This window comes from Macaca thibetana, chromosome 18 (assembly GCF_024542745.1).
Source record: "Macaca thibetana thibetana isolate TM-01 chromosome 18, ASM2454274v1, whole genome shotgun sequence".
NCBI classification, from domain to species: Eukaryota; Metazoa; Chordata; class Mammalia; order Primates; family Cercopithecidae; genus Macaca; species Macaca thibetana.
The window spans coordinates 21,256,595-21,274,980 of NC_065595.1; the positions used below are offsets into that span (position 1 = coordinate 21,256,595).

The 18,386-nt window shown below is 44.6% G+C and overlaps 1 protein-coding gene and 1 pseudogene across 14 annotated transcripts in view; one reads left to right on the forward strand and one right to left on the reverse strand.

Annotated features, from left to right (window-relative positions):
• ZNF532 (zinc finger protein 532) overlaps positions 1-18,386 on the reverse strand; it is a 129,179-nt gene that overhangs the window by 59,916 nt on the left and 50,877 nt on the right. For all 14 annotated transcript variants that reach the window (XM_050768027.1, XM_050768018.1, XM_050768022.1 and 11 more), the window contains one exon: positions 7,720-10,082. In XM_050768027.1, the coding sequence (XP_050623984.1) occupies positions 7,720-10,065 (2,346 nt within the window). In that variant the 5' untranslated portion in view covers positions 10,066-10,082. The remainder of the gene's footprint in view (positions 1-7,719; positions 10,083-18,386) is intronic.
• Positions 2,121-2,290, forward strand: LOC126941615 (uncharacterized; annotated as a pseudogene).

An 18,386-nucleotide genomic window follows, 5' to 3' on the forward strand; every position in this document is an offset into this window, starting at 1 on the left:
AGACAGGACAGCTACATTAGGATCTTTTTTAAAAAATGGAGTAAAACGTCCACTTTCAGGAAAATGGAATAAAAGTCACTTTCCCTATTCTTCCCATTAAGTACAACTCAAAACCCTGAACATTATATATAAAGTAAACATAAAAGGACTCTGAAATGTGGAGCGAAAGGTTAGCTAGGGACCTCAAGACCCTACGAATGACAGGGTAGTCAGTTCCCTAGGTTTCTCTTTGCCTCATATGTACCAGATTTGGAGCTGAAGAAGCTAGTAACCCAAAATGCCAATGGGAAGAGACAAAAAAAATATCCCCAAGAAAGCCTGTGCTCTGTAGCCGACGACCAGGAAAGGGGTGCCTAGGAAAACAGAAAACTTTTAAATGAAGACTGCTCTACTCCAGCCAAATCCTCCAGAAAACGCTGTGGCTTCACCCCAATCTGTGCCAAGTCGAGGGGAGTCAAGACTTCATTCAACCCTCTTGAGACTGTAACAAGCTGCCTGTCCCAACGCCCCTACCCAGATGGTGGGTGTCAGAGAAGGCCAGTAGCGAAGGGGAGTTTTCATCTCTGCCAGTTCCCCCACCACCAGCCCAGCAGGTTTTTTTTTTTTTTTAAACCCTAAAAAAGGAATCTCCAGGTCCAGATGGTTTCACTGGAGAATGCTACCAAACAAAGAATTCTACCAAACGAAGAAAAACTAACACCAATTATACACACTCTCTTCCAGAAAAATTGAAGAGGAGGGAATACTTCTCAATTCTTTAAAAAATGAGTATCAACCTATCTCAAACCAGATAAGAACAGAACAAAAAAGGAAATCTACATGGATATGGATGCAGAACTTCTTAACAAAATAGCAGCAATTATAATTCAAAATATATAAAAAGAATGGCCGGGCGCGGTGGCTCAAGCCTGTAATCCCAGCACTTTGGGAGGCCGAGACGGGCGGATCACAAGGTCAGGAGATCAAGACCATCCTGGCTAACACAGTGATATCCCGTCTCTACTAAAAAATACAAAAAAACTAGCCGGGCGAGGTGGCGGGCGCCTGTAGTCCCAGCTACTCGGGAGGCTGAGCCAGGAGAATGGCGTGAACCCGGGAGGCAGAGCTTGCAGTGAGCTGAGATCCGGCCACTGCACTCCAGCCTGGGCGACAGAGCAAGACTCCATCTCAAAAAAAAAAAAAAAGAAATATGCAGCTTGACCAAGTGGGATTCATTTCAGAAATGCAAGGCTATTTTGATATCTGAAATATCAATATAATCTACCCAAAAAAACCCTGAAACCAATAACTGAGTTCAACAGAGTCAAAGGATACACAATATGTAAAAATTATTTGTCTCTATACATATTAGCGATCAATATGTCCTCACCAAAAAATATGATACCACTTATGATTGTTTGAAAAAATAAATCTAACCAAACATGCACAGGACTTACATGATGAAAACTACAAGGCTGGCGCAGCGGCTCACACCTGTAATCCCTGCACTTTGGGAGGCTGAGGCGGGCGAATCACCTGAGGTCAGGAGTTCGAGATCAGCCTGACCAACACGGAGAAACCCCGTCTCAACCCCATCTCTACTAAAAGTACAAAATTAGCCGGGCACGGTGGCACATGCCTGTAATCCCAGCTACTCGGGAGGCTAAGGCAGGAGAATCACTTGAACCCGGGAGACGGAGGTTGCCGTGAGCCGAGTTTGCACCACTGCACTCCAGCCTGAGCAACAAGAGTAAAACGCCATCTCAAAGAAAAAAAAAAGAAAAGAAAACTACAGGCCGGGCGCGGTGGCTCAAGCCTGTAATCCCAGCACTTTGGGAGGCCGAGACGGGCGGATCACAACGTCAGCAGATCGAGACCATCCTGGCTAACCCGGTGAAACCCCGTCTCTACTAAAAAATACAAAAAACTAGCCCGGTGAGGTGGCGGGCGACTGTAATCCCAGCTACTGGGGAGGCTGAGGCAGGAGAATGGCGGAAACCCGGGAGGCGGAGCTTGCAGTGAGCTGAGATCCGGCCACTGCACTCCAGCCTGGGTGACAGAGCGAGACTCCGTCTCCAAAAAAAAAAAAAGAAGAAAAGAAAACTACAAAACAAAGAATCAAAGATATAAATAAATGAAAAATCACTTCTCGGCCTTTTGGCTAAGAACAAGTGTAGTATCTGTTCTTATTAGTATAAATAAATGAAGAATCTGTGCTCATGTTCATGGATTGAAAGGCTCAATATAGTAAAGATGTCAATTCTCCCCCAAACTGATATGTAGGTTTAATGCAATTCCTATCAAAATCCCAGCATGTTGTTTTACAGAAATAGACAACATATAAAAGGTAAAAGAACTAGATTAGTGAAAACAATTTTGGGAAAGAAAAGTCAATTGGAGGCATCCATCTACCAGATTCGAAGACTACCTACAGTACTCAGACTGTAGATACTGGTAGACGGACAGACACACAGATCAATGGAACAGAATAAAGAACTCAGAAACAACCCCACACAAATGCCTGACTGATACTTGACAAAGGGGCAAAAGCAATTCATTGGAGGATGACAGCATCTTCAACAAATATCCATGTATGGGGGAAAAAAAAATGACCCTCCACCTAAATCTCACACCTGATACCAACATCAACTCAAAATGAGTCACAGACTTAAATGTAAATCACAGAATTATAAAGCGTTAAGGAAAAAAACATGGGAGAAAATGTTTAGAATCTAGAGCTATGCCTTACACTTGACACCAAAAGCAGGGGTCATAAAATGGAAAACTGATATACTTGACTTCATGAAAATTACAAACTTTTGCTCTGCTAAAGACCTGTTAAGAGGATGAAAAGACAAGTTACAGACTAGGCGAAAACACTTGCAACCACATAGCCAACAAAAGACTAGTATCTAGGCTCTATCAAGAACTTGTGAAACTCAATGGTTTGTTGTAAAAGCAAACAACCTAATTAGAAATGGGCAAAAGATATGAAGAGACATTTCACCAAAAAGGAAAAACAGATGGCAAATTAAACCCATGAAAAGGTGTTCAACATCGTTAGCCACTAGGGAAACACAAACTGAAACCACAATAAAATAATACCACGCACCTATCAAAATGGCTAAAATAAAAAATGGTACCACCGTCAAATGCTGGAGGATGCAGAGAAACTGGATCCCTTGTGTGCTGCTCCTGGGAATATAAAATGGTACAGCCACTCTGCAAAACAGTTTAAGAGTCTAAACATGCAAATACCACACAAGCCAGCAATTATATTCTGCTGATAAATAGGCATTTATCCCAGAGAAATAAAAACTTATGTCCACACAAAACCCAGTACACAATGTTAATAACAGCTTTATCCATCATAGCCCCCAACTGGATCCAATGCAGATGTCTTTCAACAAGTGAATGGTTAAATGAACTATGGTAAACCATACAACGGAATCTACTCAGCAATAAAAAGGAATATACTATTGATATACGCAACAACCAGGGAAATATGCTGAGTGGAAAAAAAGCCAATCCTAAGGAGTTATATACGATATTATTCCATCTATATAACATTCCTGAAATGACGAAATTATAGAAATGAAAAACAGCTTAGTGATTGCCAGGGTTAAGGAGCGAGGAGAGGGTGTGGGTGGCTATAAATGAGCAATATGAGATCCTTGTAGTGCTGGAAAAGCTCTGTTATCTTGACTGAGTCAATGCCCATTTCCCAGGTGTGATACTGTTCTATAGTTTTGTGAGATGTTACCATTGTGGGGAACTGGATGAAGGGTATACAAGTTGTCTCTGTATTATTTCTTACATAGATCTATAATTATCTCAAAAGAAAAAGGGAAGGAGGTCCCTCTGCCAAAGTAGTACCTTTCTCCAGACCTGGTAAACCAAGGAGCTGAAAGGCACTGAGTGAAGAGTGATGGACCTGCCAATCTAGCAAGGACCCCAGAGGCCACACCCCTTACACTTTCTGAACCATGAACAGTGGCAGCAGGGTCGGTTCAGGAATCCACTTCAGGTGACGAGACTAGACTGACTAGACACTAATGTGCAGACCCAGGGCACCCTGACTCAGAGTCGCAGGCACAGGCTTAAATTGCACTGGGTTCCTACCCCAGAAAGCACAGGCCAGGGTGTGAGCACTGAAAAGCTGTTACAATGTGGGCTGGTATACTCTTCCAATTCACCCATGAGCTACCAAGAATGTGGAGGTCTATGGGGAAATGGAAAGTTAAAGTGTTAAATACATGGAATACTGGCTGGACAGGGTGGATCACATCTATAATTCCAGCACTTTGGGAGGCTGAGGCGGGTGGATCACTTGAGGTCAGGAGTTCAAGACCAGCCTGGCCAACATGGTGAAACTCCGTCTCTACTAAAAATACAAAAATTAGCTGGATGTGATGGTGTGTGCCTGTAATTCTGGCTGCTCTGGAGGCTGAGGCAGGAGAATCACTTGAACCCAGGAGGCAGAGGTTGCCGTGAGCCGAGATTATGCCACTGCACTCCAGCCTGGGTGACAGAGTGAGACTCTATCTCAAAAAAATATGTATGGAATGTGTTGGACAACAGAGGAAAGGAGGGGCTCAGCACAGCCGCCGGTACCTCAGGTTCCCCTGGGTCCATTTCTAGATTTGTAAGCGGTCATGTGCGTTTTAAGTGCCACCCTCAGACAGAAACCAAGTTCTGTGGGTAGATGTTTTCCCAATCGAGTTGAACAAACTATAAACTGGCCGACAGTCATGTGACTGGCAAGTGAAAAGGATGAAACAAAGGCTACTTTCTCTTTTCTTTTCTCCCTGTCTTACTGCAGCCCCCACCTCCCGCTCCCATGGCTGCTGGATGGCACCCTGGGCAACAGTAATGGGCGAGAACCCCCATGGTCACATGTGGAGGCTAGGATGGCAACAGCCACAGGAATTCTACTGAGCCCCTAGAACCGAGGAAGAGACTCCAGGTTGGGTTAAACCATGAATGCTGAAGACACAGCAGCTACTCCCACTGAGGCAGAAGCCACACTCCCCGCCTGGGTCTGAGTGACACAGTCTGGCTGCGTCTGGGAAATGGGAAGCTGTAGAGAGGCATTCTGGATCCAGTGAGAAAGGGGAAACGAGGAACAGGAGGACAGCGTGCTATGGGGCCTTTTCACACTGCTGGTCCTGCAGTGCGTGGCTATGCAGTGGGCTGAAGCTCACTACAAACCAACGCCCTTCTGTGGTGAGCTGAGTGGCCTACATAGATGAGGGCATGGCTGCAAAAAGGACATAGAACAGGAGGTGAGTGTTTTGCTTGTGTGTATCTGGCCTGAGAGTTAAATGTACATTCTACCCCGATTCACTCCTTGGGATTCCGCGTGAAATAGGTGACCTGCGTTATTTTACTCATCCCAGCAAGACACAAAAGTGATGCCAAAGCAACCACACACAAAAGAAAAGATGTTAATCTCTCCTCCCGGGGCAGAGCTTCACCCATTTCACCCTAGTTTGGCTGTTGAGCCTAAAAGGTTAATAAAGAACAAAAACTAGGGAAACGCAGGGAAGAAGGAAATCCTACCACCTGCCCATGCCCTTCCTTGCTCTCAGAGAAGGAGGTCTCAGACAGACACATCTGAGGGTAGCTCCAAAGGCCAGATACAGAGCACACAGCTCACAGTGAGAACCCTCCTAAACCAGGACACAGTCGACCACTCTACACAGTCCAGCAGCAGACAGACACGAGACAAGAGGAAAAGAGAAATGAAGAAAGAGCTGTTTGGCGTTTCCCCCTTTTTTACTGCATCCCGTTAGGATGAAAAGAAATATTATCCTTTTGATGAAGTGGTATCAAGATGGGAGAACATCCATGGAGACAGAACCCAGGCATTGTCACCGGGCTAGGTTAACAGCTGGAGCCATCACAGCCTTCTTAAACTAAGTCGCTGCTTTCCTGTTTTATGAGCATTTTACTGCTGGAGTCAATGAAACATTTAACATTTAAACCTGCAAGAATGCTGTCAAAACTCTTTATTGCTTCCATTTCCACTAAACTGAAAAACCAGAGAAAAAAAATTACCGGGGTATTCTTGATCTTTCGTTCCCCAAACTCGAAATGCTACAAAGAACTTAAACCAGTAATTACCCTTGAGGAACTAATCACCAAGATAGTACCAAACTTCTGAACTGCAGCACAAACATCCTAATTAACAAACTATTGGAGGGGGAAAAAAAGGAAAGCCCAGTTTACTGCTAAATCTTTATAAAGAGATGTTTGAGGGGCAGAGTATATTAGCTCAAACTAGTGCTCCCTTTGAATTTCACAAGTGGTTTTTTGTTTGTTTGTTTGTTTGTTTGTTTTTTGGAGACAGGGTCTTGCTCTGTCACCTGAGGCTGGAGTGCCATGGTATGATCTCAGCTCACTGCAACCTCCACCTCCCAGGCTCAAGTGATCTTTCCACCTCAGCCTCCCAAGTAGCTGGGACCACAGGCACGCGCTACCAAGCCCAGCTAATGTTTGGTATTTTTGGTAGAGGCGAGGTTTTGCCATGTTCCCCAGGCTGGTCTTGAACTCCCAAGCTCAGGCAATTCACCTGTCTCGGCCTCCCAAAGTGCTGGGATTACAGGCATAAGCCACTGTGCCCAGTCAAATTTCACAAGTTTTCTGGTTTGGACATTATGTCACATGGTCTAACTCCAATTTATTTCATTCAACATGTCTAATTACTTCCAAATAACAGTATTATAAATTTATGATAAATACATTTCTCTATTAGCTAAAAGTTGCCTCATGAAGTAGCAAATGATGGAGATAAAAGGCTGGCTGATGCCCACTGTGAAATGTAATTCACAAACATCGACCTGCACTTCACTACAAAACAAAAGCTGCAAACACATACAAAGGTATTCTGTTTAATTGGAGGTGGGTTTGCCATTTGTGGCTTAAATTCATTGCAGTGAAGGATATTACTGAACACACTTCTGGACCACCATCTTAAGTAAGCAGACATGCCATAGAAGTGGGTACTGATAAATGCATTCAACTATAAAAGAAAGATCAGCATTATAAACAACAGTAAGCTCAGTACAGCTGCCAGCAGATAAATAACAGTAAGTATTTTTCTAAATATCAAAATTGTCACTAACTCAGGAACTCTGATGATGAAGCCTGGCTCAAACACCTAATACAACAGGATGACACTATAATCAGCTAAATTTCAGACTTTCAATATACATTCCAATGACCAAATGATTACCAAAATCTAAAGTTCCACAACTCAATTAGTACATATATATTATCTTCCCAAAAAAAACTATTCTATTAAAATAAGATCAATGTTTCAACATTGTTTCTATTCTTTTTTTTAATAGATATGATCTCGCCCCAATGCCAGGCTATAGTGCAGTGGCTCAATCACAGCTCACCGCAGCTTCGAACTCCTGGACTCAAGCAATCTTCCCATCTCAGCCTCCCGAGTATAGCTGGGGGCAACAGGCACATGCCACTGCTGCCACAACCACCACCGCCACTACCACTCCTACCACCTCCATCACCGCCGCCACCACCACATCCCCAGCTAATTTTCTCTATTCTATGAGAACAATCCTTACTGGATCATGTGCCTGGCTGCACAGGCATGTACGCACACACACACCCATCCATTCCACTGCATTCCCACCCTAAAATCAAGGACATCTTATCAAGCACTCATGCCTACAGACTCATCACTGAAACACGAAAATGTAAATGATACTCTACTTGTCCACTCGTATCTGCAGCCTGCTGGAAATGTGTAGCCAGTGACGTCTCGTCCTGGAAGACTTCATTACACTCCAAACATTTTAGACTATGTCTACACAGTTTGGAGGGGTCTTCATCTAGGGGCATGGCTGGGGTGATGGGAGTGCTTGAAGGAGCCGATATGACTGTCCCAGTTATGCCAGACTGAATTTTTGTGACAGTGTGTGTGCCAGCTCCCACAGGGCTCTGAAGAGTGGAAGTTGAAGTGGAAGTATTGCTTGATGGAGAAACTATCATTTGATCTGCTGGGACTGGCTTTAAAATTAAGTGGGAGCATTGCATTACCACCCCTTTCTCCTTATGCCCACGGGCATGGGAAAGGAGGCTGCATTTGTTGTAAAAAACGAGGTTCTTTGTACAATGGTTGCACGTTACTTCGATGCGCACGCTCCGTCTGTCGTAGTGCTGGGTGAGACTCTTTTCAAGTGCAAAGGAGTCCCCACACTCCAAGCACTTGTACCCACGCGTCGGTAACGTGATCCCTGCATTGGCGGGAGGACTGAGGTTTGGGATGTAAACAGGGACTGGATTGACACTGCTCAGCACCTTGTTGAAAGCTTCCACCACAGAACTCTGCAAGGACGACACCACCTGGACTCGAGACACCTTTTTGGGGGGTTGCGAGGCTGCTGCATTGATTATTGCCTGCTTTATTTGTTGCTGAGGTTTGGTTAGCACTTGGCGGAGTTCAGAGGTGGCCTGGGCACCCTGAGGCAAAAGGTTAAGGTTGGCAAGGTGCACAGTCTTTGGCACGAGTTTGGCGTTGGCCAGGCTGGATGCCGGCACCACGACAGTTTGCTGCTGGATGGCATTGGCGGCTTTAATGATGGCGCTGCTGGCGCTCTGGACAGAGGCAGCAGATATGACCGTGGCTTTCACCGTGGTGTTGTTAGCGAGCTTCAAATTAATGACTTGGGATCCTGCCGTCTTTACAGCAGACACTGGGAGGAAAGCAGTAGCCACAGGCTTGATTGTGACCTGTTTAGGGGTGAGCTCTGCAGGGGAAACTGCATTGGTCACGACCGCAGACTGGAGAGGCGCCCTGGGGGGAGAGGAAAGGACGGCGGCTGATGCTGGAGATGACAGAAGGGATGTCACAGAGGCCATCACGGATGCTGTCTGCTCGGAAGGTTTCTTCCCAGAGTCAAGATCCACTTCTGGCAGTACCCTGGTCACTGTTCTCTTGATTTCCCCAGAAGATGTCTTAATGGTTTTTATGCGAACTTTGGGGATTGCTGGTGTGGACCCTGCGGGAGAGGATGGGGATCCCTTGCTGCTGTTCTCACTTGAGATGCTTCTGGGACTATCTGGTTGCTTTAGGGATGGTTTTTTGGTCCCGTCGATCAGATTTTGGGATTCAGGAGACTTGTCGGCGGCTCTCGGACTGTCGTTTACTTCTTTTGGTAACGGGGAGGATTCCCTCGAATTGGCCACTGGTTCTTTGCAGGAGTCTGAAGCCGCCTTTTTAGCGCTAAGAGCCGCGATGGCAGCGATGCAGGACGAGAGCTTGGAGGACGACTTTGTCTTTGATGGCGCAACGCCTGGAAGGCCAGTGTCATTCTTCTCAGAGCTCGGCTTCCCATCCGGGACTCTGTTTTCCAGCACCTTGTCAGAGTTTTCCTTCAATTTATCCTCTGCTTTTCTGACTTTAAAAGGTTCATAAACGCTCAGGTTTATAGAATTGGCTTCTGCTTCTCTCTTAACAACTTTGTTTTTCTCCATATTGCCTGACGTGGAAAGTCCCGTTTTGCTGGAGTTTTCCCCTCCCAGTGCCTTCAGCTTATCGTAGTCCTGCTGGGGAGCCGACCCCGTCAACACGTTCGACCTGAAGCTTGATCGCACATCCTCCTTGTCAGGAGGGTCATCTACCTCAATCTTCTCATCGTCGTCAAACTCTTCAGCACTGGAGATCGGGCTAAACTGGCTGAACGTCGAGTCTTTCAGAGTCACCTCAGAGGCAGGCACATCTCCTTTCAAGGACTTTGCTCCATCTTTACTGTAACTGTCGAGGGAGGACGCTGTGAGAAACCCATTATGTAGGCCATTGCCGGTGGGGTTGTGGCTGTCTTTCTCCCCGCCCTCGGACGAGTCGATGTTCCGAACATTCTTGACGATGACGCTGACACCCACGTCAGAAGATGATGGTGCGTGGGAGTCGTCCTCTCCGTGAGCGTTCTGCTTCATGTGGCTTTCGTGGTCATCATGTCCAGACTCAATAGCTGCTTTAGGATCGACCATATCTGGGATGTCAAATGCTGCCAGGAGGTCATCAAAGTCTGGGGTCTTCATATCCCCCATGGTCATGAATTTGAGCAGATGTTCTGTTAAATGAGCAGAAAATAGTTCCATCAGAAATTGATATTTCCTCGCGATGAGATAAAACCCCTATACAACTCGCACTAACGTAACTGATTACCAAGAAAGAGCAAGGAGGTAACTGCATTTACGGTAACTACGAAACTCTGAGTCCAAGTGGACAAACATCAAGAAAATACATGTAAGACCTAGATAATTTTAGCTTCAAAAGTGATCCCTTCATACTGCTGTACGGCGTTACCAGCATGGCTCCCAGCTAACAAGAATGAAGTTGACTGAAACGGCTGTAGCCTAGAAAAACAGGTTCTGGTTTAGCAACTAGAAAATGTGTCATTTTCATAAAAAGCTACTTCCAACATATTCTGATCTTGACAGTATTTAATTCCGCTAGCAAAATTATCACTATCATCGTCACCATCAGATTTGGGATACCTTATTAAAAGAAACATGCCACAATCAAAAAAGCCAATTACAGATTTCAATATTCATCCACAGAAAGAAAAGAAACGAGCATCCACACCCACCGCAGGATACCTGCTAATAAATTCCACTTGGGACTTTTTTTTTAAAAAAACCCTAAGGAGCTGATTCCGTCCATTTTTATTTAACCCTAATTTTCCCTATTATGTTTGTTAAAAAAGAAACACTCTCAGATGATAGGAGGATGGAGAGTTTTAGAAAAATGGCTGGTCACAGCCGTTACTAAACATGAAGGATATATGAATACATGCAGTGCTTGAGGGTCTTTAAAAGGGGCCCATCCCCCCACCTGCAGAGGACAAGTGACTGTCAGGGGGAAATAAAGCCTCCACTGCAGGGGGTATGTTCTGCTCCCTGGACCCCCAGCCTTCCGTCCTGGGACTCTACTGTTTCCTGGTCTGTGTGTACTTGTCTCCTCTTACAGACTGGCCTGTAAGCTGCCTGAGGACAGGCAAAGTGTCACTCATCTTTCTAGCACAAATGTCAAATAATTAACGCAATACCAAGACAGGTTCTAGCATAAATGTCAAATAATTAATGCAACACCAAGACAGGCACTGGGTTTATAACAGAAGAACAGGGCTGGACCCAGCTCTGACACTCACTAGCTCTGGGGCCCTCAGGATGTGAGAGGATCTCTTGGATCTGTTCCTTCTGCAGTGGAGGCAAACAGCCAGGGAGAGAAGGAAAGGAAAGAGGGAACAGGAGAGAGCAAGAGAAGAGAAAGAGGAATGAAGCAAGCAGCAGTCAGTCGGAAGGGAAGAGGGTAGCAGCTGACTTCAGGCAACTTTCAGTGGAAGAATTCACCTAGCCAATTTAGATGTGTGTTCCTTGACAGACTCTGTTCTTTAGTATTTACTGTGTTATTATCCTTCCTTCAAATCTGTTTTAGTGATCCCTGACACGTTGTCTCCTTCCACATCTTACTGAAGCACTTGATTTTTTTTTCTTGTACAATCTAGAAAACATCACACATTCCTAATAAAAGTAACTATTCCAGGGTCAAGAGAGAATTTCTACTTAGTGAGAATATACATGCCTGAGAAAACTCATATACACCACAAATCTATCAACAGCTAAGACCCTCAGCATATTAACTCACTCTGGGGACACATCCAAACACTGTGAAGAATTTGGTTAGGAAAAACTACTGTTGAAGGCAAAATCAACGCTTAGAGTTCGATGGGAGCTGAAGAATAAATGGGTTCGATGGGAGCTGAAGAATAAATCTGCTTCTATTCACACCTGTCTCGGTTAATACCAAGCTGAAGAAGTCACGCGTGCTTTTCTTTCGATGGCTTCCTCAGCCTAGAGAAAACCCTCTGTGACCACTCTTCTCTCAGAGGGGGCCTGCGGCAACAGGGGGGAAGTAACATATCCCCAGCACCAAACTACCACCAATGCGAAAAGTACACGGGATATAAAACATTAACATCTCCAAAGGGATACTGAAGTACAAATATCTATGAGAAGTCAGACCCAGTAGGAAAGTCTGTGATTATGATTTTGTTTTTTAAATGAAATTGAACATTTAAACTGCAAAATGTGGGGAATGAAAAAGCCATCTGTCAGGCACTATATCCATAAAAGAATCCACCCACTTACAAATAATCCCTGAATGTCACCACTCTTATTTCTATCCATCATCCTGGGGCCGTAAATGGAATACTCACAATAAAACTGCCATTAGCAGAGTATTCCTGTGATCTGTCTTTACCAACCATGTTGATCTAAAGTTGGAGGTCACTGTTATCAGAAAACTCAAGACACCACCCCCTACCCCACCAGGGTTGAAAGGGCCTGAAAAGAAGATTTTTAACTGATGCAAAGCTTGGGCTCAGGCTCTGGAAGTCCCCATGGTAGCGGGGCTCTGCCCTAGTCCCTCCACCTTTTCTTTCGAGCTTCACAGGATTTATGTCATTTGCCCTCTCTTTATGACTTTGGTGAGCAAAAGACTTTATACAGTTACACACTGTTCATCCCAGAGGGCAGTCGGTTCAGGAACAAAAAGAAGATAAGAGATAATTCAAATACTCAGTGGGTGGGAGGCCCAGAACATACAACCACAAGAATGAGGAAAGGTCGCCACGTGAAACCAAACTTGAGTGGTCGGCAGTGTGACTGTCTGATATTCTCAGGAACCCTGGGAAGGTTAATATGGCTCTTCTCACCTTTTTCTGCTGTTATACGTACAGGAACCTCCTGATTTATAAACCCGTGCACAGCGGCCATACTGAATCACTGAGTTAATGCTAAACTTGTTGCTCCACACCACCCCTGTCTTTTCCTATCTGCCCAGCTAAAGCAGAGTTAAGGTCTAGAAGGCCCCAGAGAGGAACTCCCATGCCTGCAAACCCCGCAAGGGGTTGAGAAGCAACTCCTTCTCCACAGTGACCCAGCCTCACCCTGTCCCCATCCCTCTACTGCACCTAAGGTTTATACTCTTCTCTTGGGGGATGGGGGGAAGCCCAGAGTGAGGCAGTGGCACGTGGTAAGAGGTCAGAGTGAACTGATGGTAGTTTTAAAAAGTGAGTCAGCCATCCTAGTTCACCTGCAGGAAGGCCGACTATAAGCTGAAAATGCATAATGGGCGTTTTTGAGCGCAGTGGCCACCTGAAAGCGCATCGTGTCATCTGAAACCCGAGATCACTGTGGCGGGAGGACTCCCCGTCTGAGGATGTATAACTAATGGAATGGATACCACTCCCTGTAACTTCACACTTCTTTTTTGGTTTATAGGAATGTTTTTCATACCCACAATCACATTGTCCTATTACCCTTTCCCTTCCCACATTCTGGAAGGCAAGAGCAAGAGTTCCATTCCACTTGGAGGGGAAAAAAATGTGTAACTCCCACTTCATTTCTCAGTTATATTGAATACAAAGAGGAATGTTTATGCCTGAAAGTTTTCTTCACTTTCCACCCCAATTCCTAAGTACTACTGTCTTAAAAATAGATTCTTTTGCTTAAAAACATTACAAAAATAAATCTCAGTCCTCTTTTAAAAGATAAAATAGAACGATCTCATTTTAGCTTCCCTTTCCCTCAACAGTTTGATTTTCAAACAGAATTAGCTTTAGTTATTTTAACAATGTCTTTCACTTATGCCCTATAAAATACATCTCCCTTCAAAGGCAATAATAGTCTTTTTATTTATTTATTTATTTATTTTTTCCAAGACGGAGTCTTGCTTTGTCACCCAGGCTGGAGTGCAGTGGCGCAATCTCTGCTCACTGCAACCTCCGCCTCCCGGGTTCAAGCAATTCTCCTGTTTCAGCCTCCCGAGTAGCCGGGATTACAGGCGCCTGCCACCACATCTGGCTAATTTTTGTATTTTTAGTAGAGACAGGGTTTCACCATGTTGGCCAGGCTGGTCTCGAACTCCTGAACTCGTGATCTGCCCGCTGTGGCCTCCCAGAGTGCTGGGATTACAGGCATGAGCCACCGCGCCCAGCCAATTGTCGTTTAATTTAAAAGTAAACCCTATATAAATGACCTACAATTCACTAACAAGCATTTGTGCTTAATGTATAATGTTCTTTCACCCGAAGACATCAACAATATCTGAGGGAATTAGACCTGTTTACAAAAAAGGAAATTCAAAGAACTCAGGTCTGTCACATGATCACTTTATTTTCTCCTATGACACAGAGACAAAACATTTCCTTTCCTACCCAAAGCCTCTGAGAACTATAAAAAGCTATTTCATCTTTGTTGGCAGAAGTCAAAAGTTATGAAGTCAAAAGAAAAACGTAAGAAAAACCTATTCACCCCTTAATCATACTTCTCATACTTTGTAACAAAATTCTTCTTCACAATAAAAAAAATTGTTGGTTTCCCAATTTCCAATTAGAGAATGTCAATATTAAACGCACAGGCACAGCCTAACCATTGAATCCCAACTTTAAATAATTCTGAAACAGGAAGACACATGCCTAAATCCAGCCAAGGTCTGCCTCCTCTGACCTGTGAAAACACTGGTTCCCTATTTAATAGAGAAACTAACATTTCCCCTAATGAAAATCAATAGCCTCTAAATCATAACAGTCCTACTTAGAGAAAAACAAATCAAAGTCTACTGACCATCTTGACAGTATTATAAAGGCTTCCCATAAAACAACCGTAATAATACAAGGTCTGCTTTAGGATTCCCAGTCCCTATTTTCTAGCACTATCTGGCCACTGAGACCTTCATTGTGTCTTTTTTGTATTCCATTGAATTTTTTTAAAATAATTATTTTATACACACACACACACACACACACACACTTTTTTTTTTCCTTTCCCTTTCTTTTAGGATGGGGTCTCACTATGTTGTCCAGACTGGTCTCGAACTCCTGAGCTGAAACAATCCTCCTGCCTCAGCCTCCCAAAGTGCCAGGACTACAGATGTGAGCCACTGTGCCTGACCCAAAAAAAAAACTCAATAAATGAATGGATCTAGCATGTTTTCATCTTTCCTATCTTTCCTTCAAATATAAAATGTTCTTATAACACATGTTTATATTACATAATGTTTCAAATTTAATTTCCTCCTCTTAGAAAATCTAGCTAGTATCCCCAGTTTTTATACATCTTCAAGAAACAGGGGTTTCACTTCTCTTGGCCGCCTACATTCAAATTCTTGCTCTTCCCATTATCCCATTATGCTAACCTTAGCTCTGCCTCCATCACCAATCTCTTATATCTTTAGAATTTCCAAGGCTCTGCACATTGTATCTCTTCCACCAAAGAAAAGAAAAAAAAAACCTTCTCTCCTCTCTTCCAACTGACCTTCTGCTGCTTTTATCCCACTTCAATCTCGACTGCGTATCAGGGAAATCTATTTTCTTACTGCATTTCCATTCCAAACACCACGTCGGTTCAGCTACACAGGCTGACCTCATGGTTCTTCACTCTTCCTAAACCAGCTGGGGACAGAGGTCAGTTTGGGGGCCAAGTTTTTCTAAAAATCTGATTAGCCACACCTCTGGAGCAGTTGCCGTGGTTCACTGCCTCTCTCTAGGAAGTGCAGGCAGGGGTGGGAGAGACTGGGCCCCAAAAATGGCAGATTCTCGGATTTCAAAAAAATAGCATACACGCAGACACACACGTGAAAAAGTGTGGAAAAGCAAAATAAGCAATTATGAAAAAAGCTATGGAATCTCTTAATGACTTGCCATCTGAAGATCCCATGCCAGTGACAAAATGCCAAAGAAAAGTTTCATTTTATCTTTAGCCTTCATGCTAGTCAGACCCTGATTAAGTCGAGACAGCCAGCCCAGAGCACCTTGCAGGTCTAAAGGTTCCTCTCCGGCCACAGGGAAGAAAGCTGACACAATGGGACACCAACAACTCGCCTGGACCCTCTGACCCGTCAGCACTGCTGGGCACCCTGATCACACTCTGCCCACTCTCAGCAGAAGAGCTTCATTTTCTAAGCAGCCTACACCGGGTAACACACAGTGTACAAGTACAGCTTATATGCACAAAGAACAGAATGCACGTTTTGTTAATTCTGTGTGAGTTAACAAGAAATTAGCAAATATAGTTGCTATTATCCAAAATAGATATTTACTGGTTTCCTTAAACCTGATGATACCAATCATGGATATACAAATACTTTGCTCAAGGTGGTATGTTTTCTTCTTCAGTTAACACTCGATATTCCTGATCTGAAATTCAAACTGCTTCTGGAAATATCAACACAGGAGTCACTTACTAATGCCACGAACCAGGGCATGACCTTGGGAAAGAGAAGAGTGAAGTCAGCCCCAGCCCTTTGCTGCAGTTATTCCACACTTCTCCCTCAAGGTTATAAAAGTAGGCTCCCCGCCCCCATCCATTCCCCCCTGGCACATCAGGAGCAACTAAGGGAAAGTCCCTGTCCCTACAAACCTCAGCCTTCTCTGAAAGCTCAACCTCCCCCACTCAGCCTACTTCTCACATCACAGCTCTCTAAGGAAGCTCGCTCCCCAACTCCACGCTCTCCTGAGTCAAAACGAAAGCGCAGCTACAGTGAGAGCTCCTTTGCTTTTTTCCGGAGAGAAGCTCCAGGGAAATTCAGGGCTTGCCTGTGGCCCTCCACAGCAGGTCCTCAGCGCCATTCAGCACTGCAATTTTGTTTTTCCTTATTAACTCCCGTATTGCCAAGAGACAGAGTCTGCTTCTTTTCTTTTCTTTAACACAGGACCTAGATCTTCTGCCCAGGCTAGAGTGCAGTGCCATGATCACAGCTCACTGCAGCCTTGAACTCCTGGGCTCGAGTGATCCTTACACGTACTGCCACATTCAGTTAATTCTTATTTGCTGCAGAAATGGGGTCTCGCTCTCACCCAGACTGGTCTCAGACTGGCCTCAAGTGATCCTCCAGCCTCGCCTCCCAAGTGCTGGGATTACAGGTTTGAGCCACCCTGCCTGGCCTAAGGCTGTGGCCTGCAGATGTTACTAATCTCTCTCCCTCTTCTAAACTCCATCTCCTTTTCTTTCTGAGGTTAAGTTAAAAAATCATAGTCACCAGTCAAGAGGTCTCCCACGGCTTCCTTCCTTCAAATCTTGCCTGCACCTTCACTGCTGGCTTTGCCAAGCCAATCCTCCACAGTGAGCTTGGTCTGTCCCTTCTATTTTGGGTCATTCCTATCCCATCTGCCTAGAGGCATAGAGAGACGGCCCCCAGCCTTACCCTGGAACCCTTGGTGCTCTGTCCTCTTGCCACGCAGCCTTCACGGCTCAAGTTCTCCAGTACTGGGACATATCCTGCTCCTCCCAGTATCTTCCCCAGCCCTCTGACAATCCACTCTCTTGAAACCACCATTGAAATCCAGGCAGGGCTGGGCGTGGTGGCTCATGACTGTGATTCCAACACTTTGGGAGGCCAAGGCAAGATGATTGGTTGAGCCCAGTAAGTCGAGGCTATAGTGAGCTACAATCACGCCACTGCAATCTAGCCTAGGCAACAGAGTAAGACCCTGTCTCTTAAATTAAAAAATAAAAATAAAAAAGCCAGGCTGAAGGAAAGAATTTTGGGGATCATATAGATCACATTGTTCTATATCACAAATGTGGTAATGGAGACATGTTTCTGTGCATCTGTCAAACCCTCGAGAATTTCAGGCCGGGCGTGGTGGTTCGTGCCCGTAATCCCAGCACTTTGGGAGGCTGAGGCGGGTGGATCACTTAAGACTACGAGTTGGAGACCAGCCTGGCCGACATGATGAAACCCCCTCTCTACTACAAATACAAAAATTAGCTGGGCGTGGTGGTGCACACCTGTAATCCCAGCTACTCGGGAGGCTAAAGCGAGAGAGCCGCTTGAACCTGGGAGGCAGAGGTTGCAGTGAGCTGAGATCACGCCACTGTACTCCAGCCTGGGTGACAAAGCGAGGTTCTCCAAAAAAAAAAAAAAAAAAAAAAAACTAGAGAATTTCACTGTGTAAATATTACATTTAAAAATAAAAACCAGGAATGGGAGAGGGCGTCCAAAATTAAGACCAACTGTAACAAGAACCTAAATGTATTACAAATGAATAACATTACTACACTGAAGGGTGCAGGGAAGAAAAAACTAACCTAAACAACTCGCAAAACAGAATTCTGACTGTACGCTGTAAGGCTAATGAAAAAGGACTGTGCACAAACACCGTCCTCCAGTAAAAAAAAAAAAAAAACTGCTGAAATCTAGTTAGTAGTAGTATACGAATGATAATTTTTAGTTTTCACAAGTGTGTTAGAATTACACAAGATGTGAGCTTTAAGCAAAGTTGGGTAAATGGGTACTTAGAAATTCTCTGTCCTATTTTTGCAACATTTCTTTCTTTTTTTTTCTTTTTTGTAGAGAGAGGGTCTCGCTA